Here is a 27,501-nt window from a genome sequence, read left to right as displayed (position 1 = left end):
GATTTGTATTCCAAAGCCCAAATCCTAAAAGCCATCTACCTAGGGAGAACTAACGGTTTGTTTCTTTGTCCTCCAAGGTTGTGCTTAATTCAAGGCCAAGATAAAGAGATGCCCATGGCAGAATTTGTGCCAAGCTCATCTGGCAGCACTTTTATATGTTGGTAGGGTGAAAGTGGCAGGCAGCACTCTGGGAGCAGCCTGCAAAGGAGTTTTGGCTATAAAGGCAAGTGGATTATGGAGCATGCTTGTATTCATTACCAAAGTTTCCTTGGTCATCACCTAGAAGTCTTTTTCCCCCCTTTCCTATCTTTCCAGAATTCATGCCCAAGGGTCCTGTGTGATGGGTACTGAAAAACAGAATTCAGCAGACACTGGGACAGTGCTTCAGCCGCTATAAACTGGCATTGCTTTAAAGGGGGCTCGTGATGACCGGTTAAAACATTTCAAGGATATTACTAGATAGACAGTTGTGATACAATTTCCTAACGCCTGTCAATGCCCTGAAACAGCAACACCCTTTTCAATGGGAGAATAAATCACCCCCTCTGTGCTATACCAGCTCAGTTTGGATTCACTCTTGGCAATACGCTGAAAACTGTGGCAATTACTGTGTGATGGTGATTTATAATGTGAATCACAGCCCTTAAAGAGATGAGGTGAATCCATTAGCTAATTTTCCATTGTGCCATTTAATCTATAAGGGAAGGAATGACAATACCTTGCTTCTCCACCACAAATTCTTCCAGATTTTAAATATTATTTCAGAAAAATTGAAAAAAAAAAAAAAGGAAATGTAAAGCAAAAATATTCAAGGCATTTAAACTTCAGATTTGTAAACAGCACCAATTTTCAAATTCCATAATTACCCTTCCAAGTTGATACTCAAAAACCCCAAATCTTCTATCAATCCTTAGTACGATACAGTGCATCAAAAGGTATTTTGTACATAATACGTATACACACTCATACTCACTCACATACTTACGCAATCTATTTGGAAGTACATACACTTTTATGTGCACACAAATATCCAATAAGTATTTAATATTATTTTGAGAATAAGTAGTTAATAGTTCATCTGATAGGCTCCCAACCCACAGGCTCTACATGTACAACCCCTATTAAGTGTTGAGTGTTGCGGATAATCCTGCACATGAAAGAGGGGAAACCCTGATGTATTACAATTATGCTGATTTGCTTACACACCTATTTAGAGACACACACCTCTACTGTTACCATAATTCATTATATACCAAGAGATGTAAAAGATCCTAGAGTAATTTATTAATGTACCACAGCTTAAAGGGGTTTATTGCCTTTGTCTTTTTTTCATGCAAAAAGAAACTCTTTTGTGTAAATCATTCCTGATTATTCTGTTACTTAGCTGAGCAATAAAATGGTTTATATCTTACCTTCATGGACATGTTAGTGACCTAAATCTACACCAGCTGATTAGTCAAAAAAGTCTCTATGAATAGTATGGTTATTCATTGTCCAAAACCACCACCACCTCAAACATTTATTATTGTACTCATCTATACTTCTAACAGCACCATTTTCTTTGTGTTAACCACTAAACCCCCCAAAATACGATCTTTACGTCTGCAAACGACATTCTCATTTTTAAAGCCTACAATAGGTATTCCTTTAAATTTACAAACCCTTTGCATTTGACAGCACAGCATTGTCATTCCAGGTGCTTAAGGTTGTTTCTAAATTCAGCTTACACTAAAGATAACCTGAATGTGTACAGGAGAAATGTTAACACACGTGTTTTGATCAAATGCTGTCACATATTCCTCTGGAGGCCCACTAAAACAGACACTATAGCTCAATGCAACTTTTTTAGAGGTGGTGTAGGGGTGGAAATAATTAAAATGTTACCTTTGCCAAGTAATTCCCAATGTATCCTCACTGGCACTGGGGTATAAATGCCTGCCGTTTTGATTCATGGTCCAGTCACAAATTCTCAGCTGTCAATTGAAACCTAGCAGTCAGATATGGATCGAGCAGTACTACAGTTTTTAGTATTTAAATTAATACATGCAAACTAGTACTGTACATGGCAAAAGCCTTACTTTCCCAAGAAGTAACTTTAAAAAATAAAACAAACAAACAAAAGAAAAAAAAACTTATTCTGAGAAATAAATGCCTATAGATTTGCTTAAGATAATGCTACTTTAATACACTACTCTATTAATAAAGCATAAAAGAGCAACTAGTGTTTAGCACATAACAATCAGCCATTATTAGATTACAAACTGAGCTGGAATAAAAGGAAATGTTAATATTCAATAGCGCGATACTGTTTTCTCTAAGCAATGCTCTATATAATGTGTATTAAGTAAAGGTCAAATATAATCAATATCTTGTAGCATGCATTTCATGAAAAATAGAAGACATGCAATTTATAGAAAATTTGCCCAAATTAAACAAACTGTATGTCCTTATCTTGCTATTTAAGAAGGGTGAAGGTATTTTGTAATTGAAGTTTATTAATCTAGTGTTACTGAAAGTGGTATTACTTAGCAAGAGGTGATAAAATAACCTAATCTTGCTTTAGACTCAGAATAATAGCATTTAAAATACATTATTGCATTTTAATAATGAGGAATGTACTGAATTTTAGCTGAAACAAATTCTTCCCAGATCCTCAAATCATCAGTTCTGCCTTCACAGATTGTTCAAGCAACCCTCTATAGCTCTGTTTATTTAACAGCTGCCCTGTAGTGTTAGCAGATTTATTGAAAAGATATACTGCTTATTTTTAAGTTTAAGAAAGTGAACCTATCTGGCTTGTGAAGAAAACATACATTTTAACCCCTGTATAGTTATGCTGTATATGAAATGGTTTACCATTATATATGATACAGCGTTCTATATTGAAGATAATGTTGGTGCAGAGTTTAATTGCATTTGATGCATTTTAGTTTTCTCTAACTGTATTCACGGTCTTTAGATAGCACAGGCTACTGCAAACAAACTACAATCAACTATTTTCACAGGAGCACAAATAATTGCAGTCTTTTTCTGAAAAATACAAATGCCGAGGACAAGAGAATATTGCAAACCTGACCCTGTCTGGCTGTTAGACTCATAAGCTTCCTGCTGTTAAGGTCTGAGAAATGGAAATGTTAGTCTCTGATGTTTTCATAAGGATTGTTTCTTGTTTGTTATCTAAAGAACTCCAAGGGACCTACTAAAGGCCATTAAAAGCATGATTAAACCACATGAAATTAACCAGAAAAGGAAACATGCAGTCAAAAAGTTTGCTAGAGGTAACTGTGAATAATACATTAAATATGTTTAAAGAAAAGGGTAAGTAAATATTTGGTTTCATCACTATACAAAACAGTATTGTAAACTTGATTTTAATATTGAAGATAGTAAAATATGTCAGTTCAGTTACTCAATGTACAGTAGATGTATTTCTGCTGTATTCCTTAAGAATGCCATCATCTTCATTACAGATGCGTATTTTAAAGCTTTATAACTTAGCTATAAAAACTCACTTCCAGCTGAAACACAAGACTGAAAGGTTAAACCTCTCCTCTTTTCGGCTTTCACAAAATATAAAATCTATGAATAAAAGCCCTTTGTCTGATTAGAAACATAAAAAAAATACTAAAATAACAAACTTAGTGTTACCAAACGATTTTATGCACTCAGGTCTGGCTCAAAAATCTGGCAAGCACTTAGCTTGCTATAGAACCTGATTGCATTTGCCATTTGAGGAAAACAGTAAGGGATTGATATGTTCTTCCTTATATTCTTCCCACAGTCTGTATGAAAACTTTGACATGTACAGTTAATGTGGTACAGTTATCATTAAGAAAGCTCCAAAAAGAGCTTTTCAAACCTGTTTCATAAATGTTAGTAATGATATATTTCATATTATATACAGTTATACATACCTCGATACATATAGAACTAAATACTGTAATGGTAACAATAGAACATGTGCATTTTATATATATGCTGCAGACACATACACACACACATATACTAAGACTCATGCTACACCAAACTTAAAGTTATTGTAAACTGCAGTGCTATTCACTGCATCAACTGTGCCATACCTGCAGTACTGACAACACCTTGAAGAACAGCATGTCTGTATGACAATGGGTGCTGTGGTACACCCAGGACTACATCAGCGGTGCTGAAAACCACCTTCCCAATGTTAAAAACTATTGCTCCACTCTCCTCAGCCCGCTTACATAGCTGCCATGTTGTCTTTAAAAACTAACTCTTCCACAAATTTTTTTTTTCCCTCCCTCACATAAAATTTCCTCTCCCAAATCATTCCTGCTTAGAGATCAGGATGTCTAAAATTTACAAATATACTTTTGAAAGTATGTAGAAATACCACTTTCAAAGTCTGCATCTGCACCCCTCTCGTGTGTTGAGTGCTTTCTGGGTAAGAAGGCTGGAGAAGCTTGAAAGAGCTCTATGAGCCCTGGCTCCACTTCATGGAAGAAGACATTTGTTCACAGCAACAGCAGGAACGCTGCCCTTGCAGGATGTCCAGACAGCCCAGTTGAGGAAGCCTGGTGGCACAGACCTGACATAAGTACCAAGCTTTGAAAGTATGTAGGGCACTTTAGTACCACATTTTGAGTGCTATATGCAGTCTGGAGTCATGCTGAAAGCTTTCTGGCTAGTTACAGCCCTCAGAGAAACTTAAGTGACCTCTAGAATCATGCCACAGTGTTAGCTGGATACGAGAAGGCACATTCACTCTCACCCACAGTAAGCCACCCAAAGAGTTTCTCTGCAGGATATGTGAAAGGGAGAGGCAGGAAACTACTCGAAGGCTACTTGAGAAACTTAAATTCCTCAGTAAAGGGACTTAAGAAATAGTCCTCATGAGACATTTAAGAAATGCTGAAAAACATTACTAACTTTCTCAGAAATATGCTATGAATGCAAAATAGAAAACCTGATTTGTCATGTGACATGGTGAAGTCTTTCCTAAAAGCCTGTTGGACAGGCCTGCTCTTCAGTCCCATGGCTTTGTTGTTTTCAGCAAGGTAAGCCACAGGAACCCCACTTCAATAACATCTTCCATCCATGAAACATTACCAATGATTTTTTTATTTATCTCTCACTTAACCACACAGAAGAAGAACATGGGTACATATTCTGAGGTGCAAAATCATGCCCAGCCTCGCAGCAGATGGGGAAACCTCACAGGCAGCCCAGCCATTTCCTGACATGTGGAGCCGCAGGGGTCTCTCATGCCAGTGATACATCCTCGCTGCTACACTCATGAAGGAGTAGAGACCACAAAGCCCACTGCAAGTGTTTCTCCAGGGGGTCAGGGCAACTCCGTCACCCACCTCAGCTGCATCATGGGAAGGGGCCACAGGCCCAGGTGGAAGGAGAGGAGTAGACCCAAGTGCTTATCCTAACTCATCCACCTCCCTGCTCTTGCTCTGCCCTCCCTAAAATGCCAGGAAAGTGGCTTTGGTTTGCACTTTCCAGTGCGGTGAGATATAGTGGTGCAAAGTTCTACCCAAGAGCTAGATTTCACCATAGCTGCCTTTTCAGTTTAAAGTGGGCACTTTCCAAGGGCAACCATCCCTCAGAGTTTTAAGTATGCAAATCTGTTAAAAACCTGTGGTCAACAGCTCAATCTTCAACCATAGTCTGAATATTCTTTACAGGTTAATATTTAAGCAGGTTTTGTATTCTCCTATTTTAAGAGTGGCTGTCTAAGTCTAATTCAAGCTCCTGTGATTGCTAGTGAAAGTAGACACATATTTTGGAAAGTGTAATAGAAGACTGTGCCATAGCTTCTGTTAGTTGAGAAAAGCCCATAAAATTTAACATTTGCATATTGTCATTGTTCTGACCGAAACTTCCTTTAAATGTGTTTCCTTTCCAGCAAGCATATGTGAAAGGTGACCTCTTATCCATTTACATACCTCCCTGGTGGTCATGTGACACAGTTTTACGTCAAACTGTCAATTATGATAAGGGACACAATAAGAACAGCCTAAGTGTTGATAACCTGTTTCCTGGCTTTAGTGAGACGTTCTGTTTAACAGTCCACTTGTGTTCTTCTTTCAGCCTTCTGCTGAAAGCAAAAGCAACATCCACCCAAAACATTTTGCACAGACACTCTGCTCAGTGGACATTTAAGTTTACAATTTCCATGATGAATAGTATGAAGACAACTCCATTTTGAACTATGTGATTCAGTAACTAAAGGATGCATCTGGTAAGAACAACTTCCTACTGAAGAGGCAGGCCAGTCTGGTGTGTAGGAAATAAAAAGCTATCTACAATTTTCTGATTTTGCATTTTAGATACCTGAAGTTACATGCGGGTAACCCCATTAGGTACATGGCAAAAGTCTCACTCATAAATGTCAAAGCTGTGTGAAAATCATGCCTACCATGCACCACACCTGGAAAGTCCAAGCTCTAGTGAAAACCGTGCCATTGTATTAATCACTGCAAAGACTGGAAGAGTTCACTGGCTCCCCAGTAACTGGGCCAGCATTAGCACAGTTTACTGTAACATACAGGAATGTTTTAGGGGTCATTGTCATCACAGACCTCAATAGCTACCCCATTTATTTATATTCACTAATTAAAAATAGAATCACCCATACAAGGCTCCAAGGTGCATCAAAATTAAATAAATGGCCAAGAAAGAAAACCTGTCAGTTATTATTTCATTCATTCCAACCAAAATTGTATTACCTGTGAAACCATTAACCTGTCTTTGCAATAAATACAAATGTCTATCAATCCATCCATCCATCTATCTTTTTATATTGTTTACACAGGCAAAGTGCATGACTAGTATTTGTGGCAACATTCTAGCTTTATAGCCAGAAACAACATCAACATGTCTCTACGTGTCTATCGTTTCAAGAACATAATAAATTCATGACGCTGAGAACAGTAACACAAAGAGGCTACAGAAATGCCATCAAGTAACCATGAGAATTCTGATCATTAAGACTTTGTTACTGAACTAATGATCTCTCCGTTAAAATCATTTATCCAAAAGAATGGAGACACAGCTAGAATCTGGCAAGGGAATGTGTCCACCTGTAGAAGACTGAGTTTGACTGAGTTTCCTCACTTTGTTGCTTTTTCCTCTAGTCTAGGCTTAGAAACCACAAAACTTCAGTAGATGCAAATGAGAGAAAGAAGGGAGGAAAAAGGTGCTCCCGTATAAATGTGAAGATTATGCAACCTTTCTTTCATGTGCAATTCATTTATGAAGTTTCTCAGCACAGATGATGAATACCGAGTACTAGATTTGACTCTATAAAATAATCCACCAAGCACTAACAGTAAAATTAAGAAAAACTCTGTCACTCTGGTACTATCTCTTGTCGCTTCCCTTGCCCCTTGCTGTGGTGCCCTCCCTGCAATTACCGTATCAATACCTAACAACTCTTAGAAGCTGATGCTGAATCAAGAAAAGCAAACCAAGTGGTCATTAGGAATTCATAGTAGACAGGGGGGACTGACATGACTTTTTAACAAGAAAATGTGAGATTCTAGATGACACTGAAGCAAGAGATATGTTTTGTAACTATTCATGTCACAGTATAGAAACACCTGGCATTTCAAGGCAAGTAACAGGAAGACCCACCAGCAATTACAGCAGAAAGTGGACTGCACAGTTTTAATTCCTCATGAAAACCTTGTCTTCCTATCAACACAGCATGCTAAGTAATGCATGTAAGGGCATATTTTTCACAGTATCCAGACCAGTAAAAGCAAATAAACTGCTCCCATTGGTGCTATTATGCACTGTCTTTCAAAGTCGTATCCAGTGCTTCCCATCTAAATGTGAGTATTCCAGGTAGGCTGTGCTATAAATTGTTTACTGGAAGTTCTAGCAAACTATCACTTTCCCAAGACTCCATGTAAGTGTGTGTTGCAAAATACATGTGTAACTTCTAAATTTATTGTTACTGTAATTTAAATAGGCTACATAATAGTGCTTTTTAACAACAACAAAAGTACTCAAAGGTACTTGCCAATATTTCTCATAAGCAGAGAGAATAAATCTTCATAAAGACTCCTCCAATGAAGTAAAAAATGTATCAGTGACAATATTTATTCTTGAGGGGTCAGTGTGTATTACAGGGTATGGTGAATGTTTAAAAGACCTCTCTGGAACTAAAACCATTGGCTTTCTAATTTAGAATTTATCTCCACTAATACAAAATGATTGATTGCCTTTATTTCATGTACCCCTTGATTTTTCTTTTCATTTATCATGGGCTGCTTTAAACAAAATGCATTTAAAATCTGCCACAAGAAGAGTGGTCTCTTTTAAATTGTTGTAAAGCAATGAAAGGACATAGTAAATCAATCTCATTTCTGCCTTACCAAGGGATAACCTTTGCTCTATTAAAGTTATTTAGACAATCTCAGCGCTCTACCTCACTTTCTGGCTAAATAAACATATATGGCGTTGTCATGTCAGAGATGCCTTTAGGATTTAAGTGAGTGAAGGCAACTAATTCATTAGAAACTTATATATACACACTTATGTATTTATATTTATCCATCTGAAAAAGCTTCGTTGTTAAAGTATTCTGTTCTTTCAAATGGTTTCAACAGTACACACTATTGTCTTAATTTTGTACATGTTTGTACATATAAGCATCCACACATGCAGCCTTCCCAAACACACTCAGACAAGCATACACATATATCCATTGCATAAGTTAGAAAAGAACAGAATTCACAGCAAAAATGAAACCATGACACAATTTTTAAATTTACTATATGGCTCACTGGTCACCAACTGATGCTTTTGAATTAATATAATGAGACTACAAAGCAATATATTTCAGAAGGGAGAACATTGGTTTCACACAGTGGCACTGAAGAATTTTTCTCTTTATGAAGTGTATGTGAGACCTAATTTATTTTCCCCTTCCCCCTAAGCCATCTGACCACATGTTTTACCATGAAAGGGAGTATAAGACACAGTGCATGTAAACACCAAAGACTGTGATGACCCTCAAGATCCCTCTCACTTTTATGTTCCTACAACACTGCTAAATCTCCACATTTATTTCCACCCACACAAAGCCAAAAATACATAGAAGATGCATGAAATAAGCAATATATGATTTACATGTCATAAACTTAGCCAAGAGAAAATTAAGTAAGTGAGTTGCCACTACCTTCTGGCATGTGACAAAAAGTTTGTAACTCTTTCAGTGAACTTGGAAGAAGCTGGAGTGTGCTTAAGCAGTAGCAAATTTGCAGAAAAAATTGTGTCTAAAAACATGAAGTGAAAAAAAAAATTATTGCACATCCCCAAATTAACTGGATGTCAGAGACTTTTCAAAGGATACTATGCAAAACTTCACATGAAAAGAAACTCAGAAATTACACGCACTGTTTTTAAAAGGAGAGACGACGTGTGTGTTTTAGAATACAATAAACTTTTACTGTATATCTTTTTAAAAGAACCATGTTATAGTAATTATAACACATTTCATAATACAGCAATCTTTGAGAGGGTAAAAAAAAAACAATACACCAGAAAATTTACTGAAAAATGAATGGTTGGCAAAACCACTAACTGTCATTTGCTGTTTTCATAAAAGTGTACAGATGTTTCCAGTTAGGTCTCACTGGTGAAAAAAAAAGTTGGCAAAGCATCAACTATCTTGAATAAATGATCATCTTTATGATTTTCTCTGAACTCTGCATGTGGTGACCTTTAAAACAGACATACTGCCACCTTGCCCTGGGAGTGGGTAGGGAGAGGGAGTTCCAGATGAAGCACACTTCAGCTATATCTCTGCAAACACAGAACAGGTAGGTTTGACTGAAAAATGAAACAGGCGTATGCACCAACTGTTGACAGGAACCCAAGCCTCAGAAAAGAATACAGTACAGTAAATGCCAAGGACTATTTAACAGCCCTTTTCTTATTGCCACATTCAGCTTTTTTCCTTATAACATTTTACATGCTGTTAATTTCAGTGTCCTCTACTGTTAACATCTAGGAGCAGCACAAACACACATCACAAAATACGTTAAAGTTCTAAAGGGACTGAATTTATTCCTGTTACTAGCAATGTAGCATTTCTGTATATTCATGGCCTTGCTACTGACTGCAGCTAATTTGTTTGTAAGCCATCATTAATCTCGGCTGTATATTTTCACAGTTTGGGTAAACACTTCATCTGCATTAAATTTACAGCATTAATGAGATGTGAAATTTAAAATCCTACTTGAAACATAAATGATGTAAGAAACTAGAACAAAAATGTGATTTTATCACTTTTGAAATCAGCAGACCAATTTAAACCTACTAAACTAGAAATGATGATGTGTTGCATTGAGAATTTGGTTTTATAACTCATCTTCTAGAACTAAAATGAAGAAATGTAGGCTTAAACAGCAAGGAGGGGTGGGGGGGGAAGCTTGAAAATAGTAAATTGGACGTTTTCCTTGGGAAATTTTGCTTGTTTTTTTTAAACTGATTTTGAAATGAGTATTTGTTCCTTATACACCTCCATCTCTTTCCTAAAATCCTATTAAAGATTACATGTATGAGCTCTTGAAAAATAAAATAATTGAAAGAAATATGATTAGAAGTTCCTTAAGATGGCACAAATCTAAAAAATAAAGCATATGCTAAATTGATGTTTCTTAGAGGTATCGGTTTTGTTTTGAATAAACTTCATCATCAGATGACAAATACTGAAACCCTTAGGATCCCAATCTAATCCAAGACAACACTGGCATCATGTAGGAAGGTAATATCGCAAAAGCTTCTCTATATAATTACACCTATGTGAAACTTGCCCACCTGTTGCTGGTGTAGGAAGGATGGGTCTCTTGGGCTTAGTCCCACATATCGATTGGCTTGGGATGTGCCTGAGGCTGTGTAGGCTGATTAAGGAAGAACAAAACAGATTGATAAAAATACCAACCTATCATAACTATTACCCTGTGCAGGTACAGTATAAATATGAGAGATCCAGAGTTATGATTTTGCAATATATAGGATGTGTCGGTGTTTTTCCTTTATTTAAACTTTAATAGAATGCAAAAGTAAAATTGGACCAAATCTGGAAAGAAAACATGTGTAAATTCCTATAAACTTCAATGGAAGCTGCATGCGTAAATCGTAATTACGTCTCTTGTTACATAGAAGTTCCTCGGATTAATATATATATAATTTTTTTAAGTGATGAAATAAGGTATGTATTTGAAAGAGTCACAAGCCTGATCCTCATTTTCATTACACCAATCTAAGGCACCAGTGAAATAACTGAGATTACAATATTGAGAGAAAATATTGGTTATATTATTGTTCTTAGTGCTGTAAAGGCCCATCACAAAACTTTAAAAGAACAACAAAAATTGGAATCAAAAGTTCATTTTATTTAAGTGTGATGAAATGAATCTTTACAGGTCTTTGGAAACCGGATGTAATCTGATTAACATTTTCATGAGAAGGGAGCCAATTCTTACTGTGCGATATAATATTAAATATTCAGCTCCCCTAGATATTAGGAAACAACACTTTCGCAGGGTTAAAATCTAAGGAAGTCTCCATCTGTCTGCTGCAATAGATTAAATAAATCCATATTTGAGGAGAATTGGAATGGTAGGTGATGCTGGGATTAGTTACAGGATGTGGATCCTTCACCTGTAGGTCACATTCCTGTTTAGTCTCTGTCAGTAATCCCTAAAAGCCATTACCCTCTCATGTCTTTTGGTAGCACTTATGAAATGAGGTAGGTGGTCTTACTCTACTTCCCAGCATGGAGGTGTGTGCACTGCAACTTGCAGCATCACAACCTGGAAACTCACTGTCAGTCAAAGCAAAATTACTAAAATTCAAGAGTCATACACAAGGATACCAGCGAGGAGCTAGATGGGAGTACTTACTGAACTGGCCTATTAGTATTAAAGTCACGCAGCAAATACGAGCAAATGAAATCGATTAAATTAAAAAAAAAACAAAAAGGCTTTATACAGTACACAGACTTTACTGAAAAACTGTCATAAAATTAATCAGCTATTAGAAGGAAATTATGGTGGAGGCCACAGGGTTCCCCAAATATTATCAAAGCCTGCTGTTCTTTCTCATTCAAAACAATTCTGCTATTGCACTTCAGAATGAAAGTCAGTGCTAATCATTTGCTGTTTTATTCTCGTCAGACTGAATAATAATGATAATTTGTTGGCCAAGCATATATTGCAAATAAAAGTAAAACTATGCCTTAAAATACATTTAGTCTTGATTTTCCCATTAAGTTAACATTAGCACTCTGTGTGGCAGGTCTATTATGACTGCTAATACAGTTTACATGTATTCATATATAATTTATATATCAGCAAGATATGAGCCCTCATTTTTTGCTATTTTCTTCATCAACAAGCTGTATGCCTTCACTTTTTTCCTCTTAAAGTTACAAATCCAGTTTCAAAAGGCTTTACTAAGGAGATAGCCAGTGCACTGCTCTGAAAACTGTAACACTCTGACCATGTAGCATTTATACATTATCTCATATGCAGAACTGGCACATTCAAATCAAATTGGTACATAGGGGATGTTTTTTATTATTTGTGACAGACATTGGTTCTTTAGGCAAGCGGTTACTTGCATGCTGGTGTGGGAGCAAGAGGAGGCCTTATGTCAAATATCTAAGCTGAGATGTTCTAAGGTTCATGGGGAATCAGGTACCCAAGTTCCAATGAATTGCACAAGAAACTGGGTGCCAGACTTCATCTGAAAATATATTCTTAATTCTTCCCTTAGCAGTGGGACAATGAACAGATTAAGTTTGCTTTCTTGTAATGATGACTAATATGGTCTGATTACCAGAAAACACCCCAACAAAGTTCTGACATTGTATTTGCTTTTTCTGTATTAGAAACCCTGACCTCATCTGAGACAGCTATTTAAGCCAGGCATGATCTTATCAAACAGGAAGCAGAATGAAACCATGAGGACTTCAAACTATACATGAACTCAGTTTTCTCAGTTTTCTATTCTGGACCAAAAGTTTAGAGTCTTTAGCTTCTTGTTTGCTGCTAAAATTAACTCGTCTTAAAAGGTGCAAGAATGGTATCACAAACAACCAGAGAGGCTACAGATATATTTTACCACCCTTTGACAAAAATTCTGATATACTAAAAGAACAACTAAAATACTAACATAAATCTATCCATATAATTATTTGATTCTACTTAAACAGTAGTTTGTCCAAAAGGTACTACTATCCTTTTATAATAAAGGCATAATCTGTTTTCCTCCTTTACATCTAGGCCACTCCTATGCATTTGAGTCTCATCTCTGATTCATATTCTAATGAAAAGATTTAAAGTAGTGCAGCACCTAAGAAACATATAGATTATGGTCTCTGTTAATGACAGACCAAAAGTTAGGGACTGGATTCACAGCTCAAATACTAAACAGGTCTAAAGCAAGTCATTTTAATGTAATGGACCCTAAAGAGATTAATATTTGTAAAGACTGGTAAGTTTTCCAAAGTGTGTGTTTGGAAGTGTCTCCTAAAAATCTTCACCACTCTTATAAATACTGGTAACACTGGCCATTTCAAGTCCAAATAAAAGTTCAAAGACAACAGAAATGCACAAAGAAGTTAGAAAGCAACTTTCTGCATCACTGAGCATAAGATGAGTATTTGGAAGAGAAGAAATTACATACTAACATCTTTGCTCCTACTTCCAAAACTGCAATTCCATTGAAGATAATAGGATAAATAATATGGTCCTACATAGTAATAAAGAATTTAAAATGTTAAAGTTAGTGCTTGTGGGTTTTGGTAAAAAAAGAACCATGGATCTACCATCCTTTGCAGCAATGACAAGGAATTAAAATTTTCTTTCCCCACATCAGTTGTTTTTGCTAAAAATGACACAACCTATATCAACATGCAATTGTCATAGCTCAGACCAGTATGCATTGTGACAAGGCTTGATTTCTGTAGGAAAGCTCATTGAGGAGCAGATTATCCAATCTCTGTTTGGAATTCTGTCTGTGGGTCATTGTAAAACCTTGCTGTGTGGGTGTGCTTCTCAATGTCTTAACAATGTCCACCTTAGATGAACAATCATGTTTTCTTTCTCTTGAATAGTGGTCAAATATGTAGGCCTTTCCCTTTCATTTTGGTTCTCATGTCACAAACCTTAGTTCGTGTAACATGATGCATTGGTTGAAATTTGGGGAGGAAAAGCTTCACAGTCAGATCACATTTGCTCTCCATGTAAAATGATGAGCATTCACTTGGTCAAATAGTAGGAAAAGGCGCCTTTTTCTGGCCTCAATTTGAAATCATATCGAATCTTTGATGGACATTTTTTGTTTCCTAAAGAAATACTTACTGGTTGCTGTAGGTGAAGATGCCTCACCTTCAGTGGATGTAGTGATGGGTTTAGTATCTGTCATGGTCAGGGTCACAGGTCGCACCGCACTGTTTCTGTTAGGCTACAAAACAAAACCAAAAGAATGCCTTGTGAAACATACACATTGCGTTTAATGAACCTACCCACCTATCTTCGGGTTTTCCAGAATGCCTATCACAGTAGTACTTGTGTTCTGGAATGCACCATTCTAACAAAGCTATGAATTTCTATGTGATATTTTCAGCAGGCAGATCCCTCCTCAGACAGGTAGTACATGCTTAAGTTGCAGTACTTTCTGGTAAGCTTTCTCTTTTTCTGGATGCAGCATGCATCAGATTTTTTTAAAATATGTTTGCTGTTCATGCAGTGGCTGTGAACCACAGCAAATCCCTTGATAGCAGGATTAAACTGACCAGGAATAGGCCCTAATGTACAAAGTATTAAGAGCAAATGAATGATGCAAAACCTCTGTTTTCACATGCCATACCACTTTGGCTTGGAGCATAACCAAGACTTGACCACAACTGTCCACAGAGATTACACATACTGGAAGGCTAACTAATAATTCACATGTTTGGGAGTAGGGTTAGAGGGTTAGAATATGATGCACTATAATGCATACGTCATAACATCTGGCTAAAAGTCACCTACCAAAAACAGAGAAGTGTTTAATAATGGGAACTTTGCAAGTCAAGACCACAATAAAGACAGACACTTCTTTCATAGACACAAGAAGCAGTCTGCATATGACCTTATGGTACAGGTCATCAAGGTAATATGCTCCTTTCCCATAAGGGCACATCTGAATTTGCCAGTCTTCACTGGTAAATTTATATGTTTATCCAATGCTTAAACATGCCTTAGACATTCTGCATGACTGTAAATATTCCAACAACAAATAACTTGCACTGAAACCTAGCAAGTAGTAAAGAGTTTTTTCAACAGTGGCGGATAAGCTATGTCTTAAACCAATTGTGTGTTCTGTGAATCATAGATATTTTACAATAGAGTCATACAAAGTAAAAAATATGGGGAGTCTTATTATCAGAAGGATCTTGTTGAATTTGAGATAACTCAGAGTAAAGAAATGGACTGATAAAGCACCTGATTCAACTGATACAAGGAAAGGTTAAAAGAGGTAAGCATGACTATGGTAATGAAATAATAACTCGGCTGAGACAATTAGCGCAAGTATGTGCAGAGTGTAAACACACAGAAGAGGAAGGAATTATTTGGAAAGTACAGGAAGTATAAACTTGGGGTAACGGAATGAAATTAAGAGGAAGGAATTTTAAAATTAATAGCAGGAGAAACTTCCTGGCATCATGATCTACTAGACTTTGAAAATGCCCCCAAGAGAGAGTCTTGTTCTTTAAGACATCTAAAACTAAGCTAGAAGAAAACATTATAAAATATAAGTGCAAATGGAGACGAATCTTGTACTCATAGGAATACTGAGCAGTTAGCAGACAATTTCCCGCTCTAAAATGTACACTAATGAGAAGTGGCCAACAAACTACCCCTCTAAATGAAAAAAAGTGACCCTCTAAACATAACTGTATGTTGGGGAGGGGGAGATGGGGGGGGAGGTGGGCAGGGCAAGTGTTGGAGCAAGGGTGAGGAGAAAAGAGCTATGGAATCCCAAGTTCTTGCAAATTTAGAAACTGGGTGGTATTTACTCTTTCATTCATGTTCCTAGTTACATAAGCTAAGTTACTGCTGGGAGTTTAGTAACAGGAATAAGTGTCAACTGTCAAAGTAGCTTCAAAATAAGAAAGCAGCATGGATTCAAAGGAATGACAATACTTTCACAAGTAACACAATTTCCCCAAATAACTGGCGCTACATTAATTTTTATTCACTAGGTGAAACTTAACAGTTAGATACATCTCCCGTGTCATGTGTACTTGAAATGAAAAAGAGATGTGGCAGAATATATACAAGACAATTTCTAGAAAATAATGTGGCCTGAAAGTTTACTGAGCATCTGCTTGCATGCTTACACGACCAATGGGTCTTAGGTTGTGAAGTCAGTAATTACAGAGGTCTTTCCTCAAGAATGCAAATTACATCTTTCTATTACAGCAGTCATATATTAATTATGTGTCAGTAAGTCCACTTTCTTTGAGATCTAACTCAGCAGTGGTTTAGGGAATTTTATTTTGCGGGCTCTATTTTAAGGGCCTGCCAGCCTCTAAAGCCAGGTGTCTTGGTGACCAGAATTCTGACTCCACCTGCCTAAGAACAAAATGTAAATTTTAACCAACATAAATTCAGAAAATCCCTGAGAGTTATGTAAAATAAATTCCCCCTACAAATTACCCAAGATACTCCAAAACTTAGAGACAAGTATCCTAACTCGCTGATTGTGGGTTGTAAGAGTTCAACTCAAGACATCTCAATGCTGCAATAAAACAGTCTCTGTCATAGGCGAGCAAGCTGTGACACAGTTTGAAGTATTTGTGGGGAAAAGTGTCAGAAATATAGGCAGGTCTTATGACAAACCTTTCTCTAAAATACCTAAATTCTCATCAGTAAGACGTGCTTGCTCTGTTGGACTGGATTTTCAGTATGTTTATGGGGAGCCTGCTGCAGAGGTGAGGCCCCTCTCCTGTCCTGGCAGCCCAGCTGTCCACGCAGCCTGCTGGAGGGAATATCACCTCTCAGGTGTGTCTGGTAGTTCCTAGGTGGAGTCACTGACCTGAGCCTTAGCTCATGTGGTGCGCTAACATACCACAAAACCAACTGAGAATCCCTTACCAAAATGACAAACTTCTAATAAAAACTAAGAAAGAAGATTCCAGGGAGTTTATGGATTAAAAAAGCCAGTGTCATCAGCTTCCGAAAAGAGCTCTGTCTCCAAAGCCACACTCAAATGACTTAGAAGGACACAGCTGGAGACCAGCACGATTTACAGCAATGTATCACCTTCTACTCTTCCCTAGTGATCCCGGCCAACAGGAATGCAATGGCTCACATGGACTCCAGCTTAGTCCTTGTGCATAAGGTCCAAATGAGCAAACCCTTTTCTTGCTCATTTTTAAGACAAAGACTATGCTTACACCCCATTTGCATGCAAACCACATTTTTCCCTGTGCAAGATGTAAGAGCAGTATGGTATGTCACCCCACTTAATCGCAGTTGAGGGTGAAATCCTCTAGTTTGGTAGTGATTTTAGTGGATGTGCTTTGTGACCCCCCACCAAGAGTCTACATTTCTATTTATTTTCTTTTTTTTAATGTCTTCTTAAATGGTAGTCATTGTTCCATATCTGTCCTACGTGTAAAACAGCACAGACACAGTACAACAAAACTGAGGTCTGCAACATCTAGACAAAAAAAAAAAACCCTCTGAAGTAAGAAAAGGGAAAACTTGTTACTTCAGTAAGTTTAATTCTTATGTTCCAACATTTCAGACTCTGACTGCATATTAGATTTCAAATGCAATTATAGCCTAGTTACCTGCCTCTTAACAACTTTATCGCAAATTGTAACATTTCCCCAAATATCTTCCAACTGCACTTTATGATTTATTCTGCTTTTATTTTTGTAATTTCTAACATCTGTTCTTCTCCTTTTTCAAGAATTTTACCTCTGTTTTCACATTTGTAACATTTTTTTTAAAAAAAAATTCTGCAATAATGTCAAATACTGTATATTGCAGTAACTGTTCAGGTGTTATTGTTCAACAAACAAGTTAACACAAGAGGGGATAAGCACACACAAGACAGAGCTCGATGTACCAGGTCTTAGCACCTAACTTCTCCCTCTGTATTGAAAGTTTCCTGTAGTGTCCTCCCTTGGACACAGCTTGTCATGGGATATGGTGCACATGAAATTTTTCTAAAACTTCAGTGTTTTTCCTAGGTGTGCTACATTTGAAAACAGAGTTTATGAAAAGCAATCTCATATTCTCCCAAATTCTGTCACATGAACATCACTCATAACAAACCTTCCTGAAACATCCATACTTCTCTTTGTTGCATACAGTGAACAAGAATGAAGCATTTAAAAGACCTGATATTTAAGTTATCATAATTAGTTTGCAGCTTAAGATCATAAACAAGTCCTAAATAAACAGATCACATTGTTGTCTCACAAGTTATTGCTTAGGCCTGTCTTCAGACTGACACTGACATCGCTGCATTGGTTTATACTCAGTTCACGCTTCTATGGTCATCTTTGCAAACACAAAACTAAAAGGTTTTTAAATAAAGGTCTAGAATCTGGACCGTGGTAGATGAGATCAGTACGAGCTCAAGAACACTGGCTCTCTCAGATGTCTCAAGTCCTCTGTCCTGCTTTAAGTTTTCAGTGCAAAGAGGGAAGTCCTCTGAAGTTGTCAATTCATAATCTTACTGAAAACTGGCTGGTAGAAATAGCTTCTGTGACCTCTTGTTCTTTTAACTTTTGCAGTTCTGTCAAAAGATATTTTAGCATGGAAATTACATATCTATTTGGATAGTATCCGCTCGAATTACAAGTGCAAATACTTGCAGCACGTCATTTAACACAAATTTATTTTGTCCCTATTTGAAACAAGTTCCAGGTTCTAGTTCCAGTTTTCCCTGAAGAGATTCTTACAGACAAGTGCATTACAGGTGAAAAATCAACTGTTACCATCAACTAGGGCATCAATATGTCTGTGTCATGGATTCACAGAGAGATGATGCCTGAGGCATAAACCTCAAGCAAATTGCATGGAGGCAGCTGTGTTAGATAAACAAACTGTGCATTTGAAAATGGGGCAGGGAAAGAAGCAAACACAATGAAGGTCTGGCAAATTTAGACCAAACTTATGCAGGTATACATTTTTCTATTGTTGGATTGGAGATTAACTTGTTTTTCAGATCTATGTTACGTTTTCCAGCTTTTTAATTCACACTATCTTGAATTGCCACAGATTAATCCGTTCATGTGCCCAAGGCCACAGATGAGTTGTATTCAATATCATAGCTGTAACATAAATTAACTCAGATTTTCAGACTGTTAGTATCTGATTGTAAGCACTACTCACACTTTCAGATAATCCTTAGGTCTGAAGTCTGAACTGAAACTTGTAACAGATATGAACATGGACTTTCTTAACAGCAGGATTCACTGTACATGTTTTCACTGCTGGGATTTTATTAACATATTTATAGTCATTAATTAATCAACCTCCTCTCAGACGTCTGTTCACATATTTGCCCAAATATAAGCACACTTACACCTTAGCTCTTGAGTTACATTTTAGGACAGTGTTTTGTCATATAGCTCACTAATTCCAATGTTAAAAAAATCTTTCTGATGCCGTAGTGAAATGGCAACACTAACATCTACAGATGAGATATCCAAACATAGCAGAAATTTGATATACAAATTAAACAATACACATAAACTATTAAGTTGCTTAAATGATTAAATATATTTCATGTTTAAATTGGCACAGTATATTTTTTTACAAAATATTTGTAATTATAATTCCAAATAAAATAATTCCAATTTTCCTTAGAATCTTAGATACAAAGCATCTTCAAAGAAATAATCAACAAAGGCCAGAAATCATCTTAATCCTGTCATGTCCTAAATACAGCTACACATGATACCACATTGGGTATGTTAGAAAGAAGTTTCAGGGCTTAATAAAAGTTACATTATTCTAGCTAACAACTACACTTGGAGAACAATATATTTGCATCTCAAAACATGGATTTTTCAATAGGAACTCTGTGTTTCCCAAGAAGGCTACCCTGTTATAGCCAGGTGATCAATCAATGAGTGCAGTTTAGTCAAGTTTGATTCACCATGTTTGGAAATACTCTATCACCCATTTCTTCTCTCTTCAGCCCCTTCTAATGGAAAAGTTCCGATTCTATTCTGAAGAATATCACTGCAAAACCCTATGGCAGTGGAGTTTTGAGACCACTGATTGAATTAATTTTGTTGATGAAGCTGTAGAAGATCCAGTTCTGCACATTTTGGTCCCCTGCTCTTATACCAAATACCTTGTTTTAACAGTTGGCTACTTAGCCATGTCTATGAACCTGGAGATCACAGCTAATAAATTCTGTCTTTGAGTCCATGCCATTGCACTCCGTGATATCAACAGAGGCTGATGGATGTTTCAGAAAATCTACAAGTAAAAGAAACTGGAAGAAATATTTTCCATTTTTCTAACTCCACACACACACCCTTTTTTTTTTTTTTTGGTGATACGACACAAACCCAACCCTCTACATCTGTAAACATCCAATGGCCCTGTTAGTCTCCCACTGGAGACAGCTTAGTAGTACAGAAGGCAGTTTCATCAAATGCATGGAATAGTTATTACCTATTTGAGTAACATAACACGGTGCCTTTGAGACTCTGCTAAAAATAAGGGAATGTTTTTATTAGAGCACTGCCAGTGAGACTGTAGAAGGTACTGAAGGGAAGTTCTGACTCAGGTTGAACCTGGTGGGTTCCATAAAGCATTTACCAAGAAGGCTACACAGATTTCTTTTCTCCTATTGGACACGATGGTAGCAACAGAAATGCACTTTGCCTTTTTATAGTGGCTCTTACCACTTTTCATAAGGATGAATCTCAATAGGTTCCATACCCTTGCAACCTGAGTAACTGCAACACATCTTACACAGACCTCACTGGGAGATGCCACACAGAAGCTTCAGGTGGTATGACACGCAGCTACCTGTCTGCTTGAGGAATTAGCTTTAGAAAAAACATGTTGTTGCCAGTCCTTGGCTGACAACATCACATCTGTGCTACTTTCTGGGAGAAATCAAGGTGCTGGCTTTGATCTATAAAGCTCTGAGTCTCATCCATTTGAGAAAGCATATTCCTCTTGATGTAACGCTGCTGAAGCTGAGAGCAACTGCAGAGCTTCAGCAATATGTGTTCAGACACAGATATCATAAGACATTCTAGGTGAAGAGTCCTCGATCCTGAATCACAATTTCACCTGTGAGCTCACAAAATCAGAATTATTTGTCAACACATAGAGCACAATGAAATACTCAGCTTTCCTTGTATATTTGCCTTAACAACGAGGTAAGTCCATTTTACACAAGCATGGGAAAGGAAACCGCTCTGTAGATAAATGTTCAAAAGATACTGTTGCATTAAATGGTGTTTCATGCACTCTGGAGACTTATAACTGTGCATTTAATAAACTAAAAATGAGAAAACTAAATACAAAGTATCATTTACAACTGCAATTAAATCTTTAAATGCTCGTCAGTAGACACAGTTAAGCTAATACTCTATCTCAGCCTCCCAATTACAAGTAAAACCAGCGCATTGCCGTATTTAATCCTCAATAATTTCTTAAAAATTTAAAGGAAAGGCTCACCCAAGAAGCTGAAAACTATTAATTGTCAACAAATAAAAGTGTTAGCTATACAAAAGAAACCAAATGCACACATATCACTTGTGTCAGCTTATTCTGCTAGCATTTCCCCAGGAATTTCCAGTTTCTCCAACAGGAAACTCTTTGACCAGCCTGAAAGGAGCCTTACAAGATTCCCTCCTCATTGCTAAATGACTACAGTTATTGTATTGAAAAATGACAAAGCATCCGCCTGGCATTGCTGAAGAGTGTGCCTATCTTTCATTGAACAAAAAATTTAATAGCCCAATCAATTATGAGAGGAAAATAAGTGGCCTCACCAGCTTCCAGAAGCAGCTCTTCTCAAGCAGTTCAGATATTTCTGTCTTCAGACAAAGATAAAACCATTAAAAAGATAAAGCTGCAAACTAGCTCACAATGCAACAAAGTATGTTTTAATAGCCCCAGGAATTTTAGTCAGTATGTCGACAGCAGTTCACTTGGATTGTAGTACCTAACAAGCATAAACTATTTATTGTAAGAGGAAAAGGGTCCTATACCTGACTAACTCCCCCAAATCGGAGGAATTTTTACCATGCCACTGAAAACTGCATATTGCATCAAAAGCATCACAAAATTTGATTGAAGGTTACCTGCAAACTGTGTCCTTCATAATCCAAACTCAAAGGGCTTGCATGATTGTCTACTTCTGTTTGCTTGGGTCAGTCAGAAAAAAAAAATTCTTGCTGATGCCAGGACGTTCTTCAGCAGAATTCACCTTAACTGTTTGCTTTACCATCATTTCCTTCATCACATTTGCTGACCCTTCTGTGATTCACCACATCTTAATCAGGAAATTATTTCATTTAACTCAATGGGGCATTAAGTTTGGAGCTTTTGGTTTTGACTTCAGCCACACAAGCGTTGTTGTTCTTGGTGATTCGTTCAGACTCATTGGAAGTCTGACTTTGGTACTGTATATTGATTGATGTCCTCTCAATTATTAATACATTTCAAGTGTATGCAGATTTGTGCACATACACACAGAGGAGGTAATATTTTCCAAGATTAAAAGATTCACCCATCTGGAATCATTGCAAAAGGAAATACATGTTCAAAATTTGTGGTAGCTTTGAAAACCTCAATACACTGTAGATGGGTAAACACTGTGGGTGGATTAGACACATACCAATTGATTAGGTTTTGCTGAAACTTACAATGCGTAGCCAGCATCAGTTTAACTATGGAGAGACCAGCACCCAGTCATAATACAAATACTTACTCACACACACAATCTCATCCAGTTACATGCACGCCTAGCTGAGAAAAAAAGTGTTGAAACAAGTATAATAAAAAGGGCCCAGCAGAATTACTCAATTAGCAGAAAGTATGGCAGTTCTCAAAACCTTTTGAACTTTTCAGACTACTAGTTGGAGGCTCGCTATCTAACAAGGTCCAGCTCTTTATCTAACAAGGTCCATTTCTGTTCAGTACATTTATTTGTTTATTCTCCAGATTGAGCAGGGGATAAAAAGCAGATATGCATGAAACTGACAGCCACGGCTCTCTGTTATTTAGGATCATCCATTGTTGAATCATTTTTCACTGCAGCCAAAAGGCCTGTTTGAACTTCCTGACTGTTCATCACACATAATTTGGATTATTTAACATTATGTCAGGAAAATTGCCCACTGCTTCCCACCGTGGAAACCTATGGGAGCTCTATATCTTTAAACTAATTTCACATAAAGTATTCCATTGAATAGCATGACTGTCTCACTATAATCAGGATAGCAGTAATGTAATTAATCTCAAAATTGCTGTGGGGAGTACAAGGCATCTCAGTTGCTTGTCGTAACAATCTAAATTAGCGTATTACTGAAAGATGTTGGGGAGGAACAGTTCATTTTAGGTAAATACTGTCAGGGTATCCATCCTTTCTAAAGCTGAAATTAAAACTATCATCATAGTTCTCCTTTTGAAATCCAAATGAGCATGTTTTGAGGTGGGAAAGTATAATTAAATTTGATGTGGTATTCCTACAGATGCCATTTTGCATTTTATAATAATTAAATTTGTTTGAATAAAAATTCATGTTTTATTTAGAAAAGAAAAACTGGTTTGGCTCAAAGCATGCCATTGTATCAGAACAATTCCCTTTTGTGACTGAAACTTCACAGACGGCTGCCTCCTTTCCTAAGCAAAAAATTATTCTTGCTGTTATACTTTTTGTACAGCCATCCTTTAAATGTTCTATTTAGAGATATTTTGGCTGGGCATGCAACTCCTCTAATGTACAGCATGTCTCAGAGGTGAACTTCAAAGAATTAAATTTAAAAGAGATCCACTAACAATAGCGATTAATGATAATAAATTGAGGACAATAGCTGATGCAGATGCCTGGAATCCCATACTTGGTGTTGCTTAACCCCGCCCCCTCTTCTCAGGACCTAAATCAAACATTAAATGAAATGAAAAACATTACCATAATATAAAGGTTATGAAAGGTGACGAAAGTAGTAAATTGAGCCCAGTTTGGCCTGTTATTCCCTATGGTGTCACAACACAAGAACAGGAAGTGTTTTCAGTTTGCTACCACTCTGAAAAAAATCAGCAGAGTAAAATCTTATCTTTTAAGGTCTAACGATTGATAAGGGAAGAGAGTAAGACCCTTGCTGGGCAAAGAGTTGAAAGCACTTTTCCTGCTCAATGAATACACTCCCGAATGTTAAAATAACAAGACAGCACATTTGTCAACTGAAAGAAAGTCATATACTTCATTTAGATGTTGTATTTTTTCAGCAATGATCCAAAGCAGAACACTGTACAATCCAGAGACAATATCACCTAATCTGCTCTTCTAATATATATAAGAAATCAAAATGTAAGTAAAACAAGCACTGAATAATTAAAGAAATGCATAACAGTAAGGTCCTGATTTTAATTTGCATAATTTTTCCCTTAATAGTGCCTAATTAAGACATCAGTTTAAAAAAAAAAATCCAACAGAACTCTTAAGATTTTCCACACTGAATTAACGTTAAGGACTTTTAATGGATGTCTTAATTAGACTTTGTTATTCATGGAAATTTTACACAAATTAAAATCAGGTCCTGCATGCAACATTCCCAGCTGATTCTCAGCAAAAGTGTTATATGGGACTGAAAGACTTTTAATCCATGCACAGACAGCAATTTGTATTCTAAAGCCGACATATTCCATTTTCACTTTTTGGTTTAATTTGCATTAATATTGTAACCAACAAAAATCACATAGTTAGGATTTCTGCCTTCAAAGTAAAACTTGATTTTATGGACTCAGGTTGTTTCCTTTTTTTTTTTATTAAAGACGTAGAAAGTCATGCAGCTGGACCAGAGCATTAGCCCATGGGGACAACAGCCACAATGACCTGAACAGCCCCAGAGGGGCCGTATCTGTTATTCAACAGCGAAAGTTTGATTTGGTCTCAAGTTCTATTGCTGTTGTGCCTGAAATGCATGCTGAAAGGCCTGTCATTATTGGTGAAAAACAAAACAAAACAAAGCCCAAACCAAAATGCTGTCACAGCAACCCCTTCATCTCTGATAAGACAGTCCTACCAAAGGAACCTAACTCTTAGGAGCAGGAAAACCTGACCGTTGTCTCTCAGTTTACATTCCTAAGGCTCTTCCAAAAAACATGCTAACGCGCAAGCTACAGGGTTCCACAGAAGCCTTTCAGACAAGGCATCAGAAATAAATAACAGCCTGAGCAGCAAAGATTACATTACACTGACACTGGAAATATTCCAAGTATTGGCAGACCAAGCCTCAACTGCAGTTTATCCTGTAGTGCAGATCACATGCTAACGCTATGTGCTGATGCTATCATGGAAAGCAGTTTTGCACACAGTCCTTTACAAATTACTTCACTAATGAAAACCATGTTAATTTCCCGTATCAGGCACAAGTCTGAATTGGTGTAGCAGCCAGGAACTCATCTGTTACTGCGTGTTCCTTGAAAAAAGAAGAAAAAACAATTTTGTGTGTTTGTGCTGTGCTCACCACAGTAATGTCTTTGCATCTGTGCAAAGAAATGTCAGGTGCCTATGAAACAGGGCATGCCTATGGAAAGTTGCGAGAGTTTATTTTCATTGTTGGTCTATAAATACACCTGTATGTCTCTGTGTGCGCACACGTGTGCACTCATGTATCAGTGCACTCCTTGCTTTGTCTCTAGCTGCCCTGCAAGGCCACAGAGGCACCCAGACTGCAGGAGGGGCGCAGGACTGGTATCTGCACTGTTAGTGCTGTCAGGGGGTTCAGTACAAGTATTTTGCTTGCACTTGACAGAGGAACAGCGAGTGTGTGTGTGACTAACCTGTGCCCTTTATTCAACGGGAAAAGTTGCTGGATCTCTTATATGCCAGCTCCCAGCTTGCTCTGAGACCGGAACTAGTGAGATACAAGTCTAGACGCCCTGGAAGACACACATTCCTCATAGGATTTGTTTTGGAGGGTTCGCATTGTTTTACAGTACCTGGCTAGTCTGCGGGCTGGACGGGTCATAAGAAGGTACATAATTCTTCAGAGTATCCTGAGGATTCAGGTGGGGAGGATATCTGATCGTTGGATGAGAGAAGTAGCTAGACGGGGCAGGAGGGAGAATAGCTTGTGCTGGAAATGGCAATGGTGAAGGTGGAGGTGGAGTTCTAGTTGAGATGACTGGAGAAGATAAAATAAAATAAAATAAAAATTACTTCGCATCTTGTTTCTTCTAAAATTCTTCACCTCTGTGTTACAGCAAGAAAAATAAAAAGTCAATTACAAATCAGTACACTGCACTCCTGCTTCATGGCATCTTTCTAGAAAATCTTACATGTCCACCCCTCACAACATCCCAGGCAATGGAAAGTGCTACTGTTTCAAATTCATCAATAATGTATCTTGGTTTGGTTTTGTGCCATCATATTTTTTTTGGTTTTTTCTTTAAACAGTAACCATTCTTCACCATAAAAGGCATTTCAATTATACAGTTTTCCCATCTGGAGCCCACACAAACAAAAGAAATATTCTACTTAATAAATAAAACCTACACTTTTATCCAGAGCAGCCCAACAGAGGAGAGCAAAGTCACCAGGTCCTAAGAAATAGTTAGCAATTCCTCACTGCATGGCACACTACCTGCCCCATGTGAGGAGGGCGTAATAACTACTCATCAGTAATGCCAGGAATATTACCTGACCTTTGTGAAAATGCTAATGAACATTCAACCTCAGGGCCTGGGAAACTGATTCACCCAATAAAAACATCTCTGGCAAACTATATGTGTTTTTCTTTGCATTTTCTTTCTTACCAGCCCCTACAAACACACACTTCGCTATCTATAAACTATATGTAATGTCTAAACCACCAGCCATGTTTTCACAGTGAAAGGAGTGTACAGCATGTCCTGCTGCTGCCCAGACATCTGGCTGGAAGTAGAGAGTGTTCTATCATGCTCCATGAGAACCCACTTTCCATCCTTACTACACATCTAGAGGGCACCTACTTGGCAACATATTAAAAAGGAGGTACTGAGGCCAATGGAAATGGAGAAAAGACAAGGGTGTTTTCATTTTCGTTAGTGGGAGAATACAAAACCAGGTCTGTATAAGCAAGGTGTTCTATAAACTGCTCAGGGTTCTATACTGTGTCAGCACAAGCGCACCAACACTGCTCTTCTGGAAGACCTTTCATACCTTTGGGGGGGTTTTCAGCTTAATTTTTAAACGACTTGCTATTTTTGAGCTTGCTTGTTTTGAGTCATAGTTTGCACAAGAAAAAGC

The 27,501-nt window shown here is 37.4% G+C and overlaps 1 protein-coding gene across 3 annotated transcripts in view; it reads right to left on the bottom strand.

Moving 5' to 3' along the window:
- NFIB (nuclear factor I B) overlaps positions 1-27,501 on the bottom strand; it is a 271,990-nt gene that overhangs the window by 8,998 nt on the left and 235,491 nt on the right. For all 3 annotated transcript variants that reach the window (XM_035895570.1, XM_009640034.2, XM_035895571.1), the window contains exons 8-9: positions 26,214-26,398; positions 1,885-1,973 (exon numbers count right to left, since the gene is read on the bottom strand). In XM_035895570.1, coding sequence (XP_035751463.1) covers positions 1,885-1,973; positions 26,214-26,398 — 274 coding nt within the window. The remainder of the gene's footprint in view (positions 1-1,884; positions 1,974-26,213; positions 26,399-27,501) is intronic.

Source organism: Egretta garzetta, unplaced genomic scaffold (genome assembly GCF_000687185.1).
Source record: "Egretta garzetta isolate BGI_Z169 unplaced genomic scaffold, ASM68718v1 scaffold175, whole genome shotgun sequence".
Lineage (NCBI taxonomy): Eukaryota > Metazoa > Chordata > Aves > Pelecaniformes > Ardeidae > Egretta > Egretta garzetta.
This window is presented reverse-complemented; position numbering and strand designations above follow the sequence as displayed.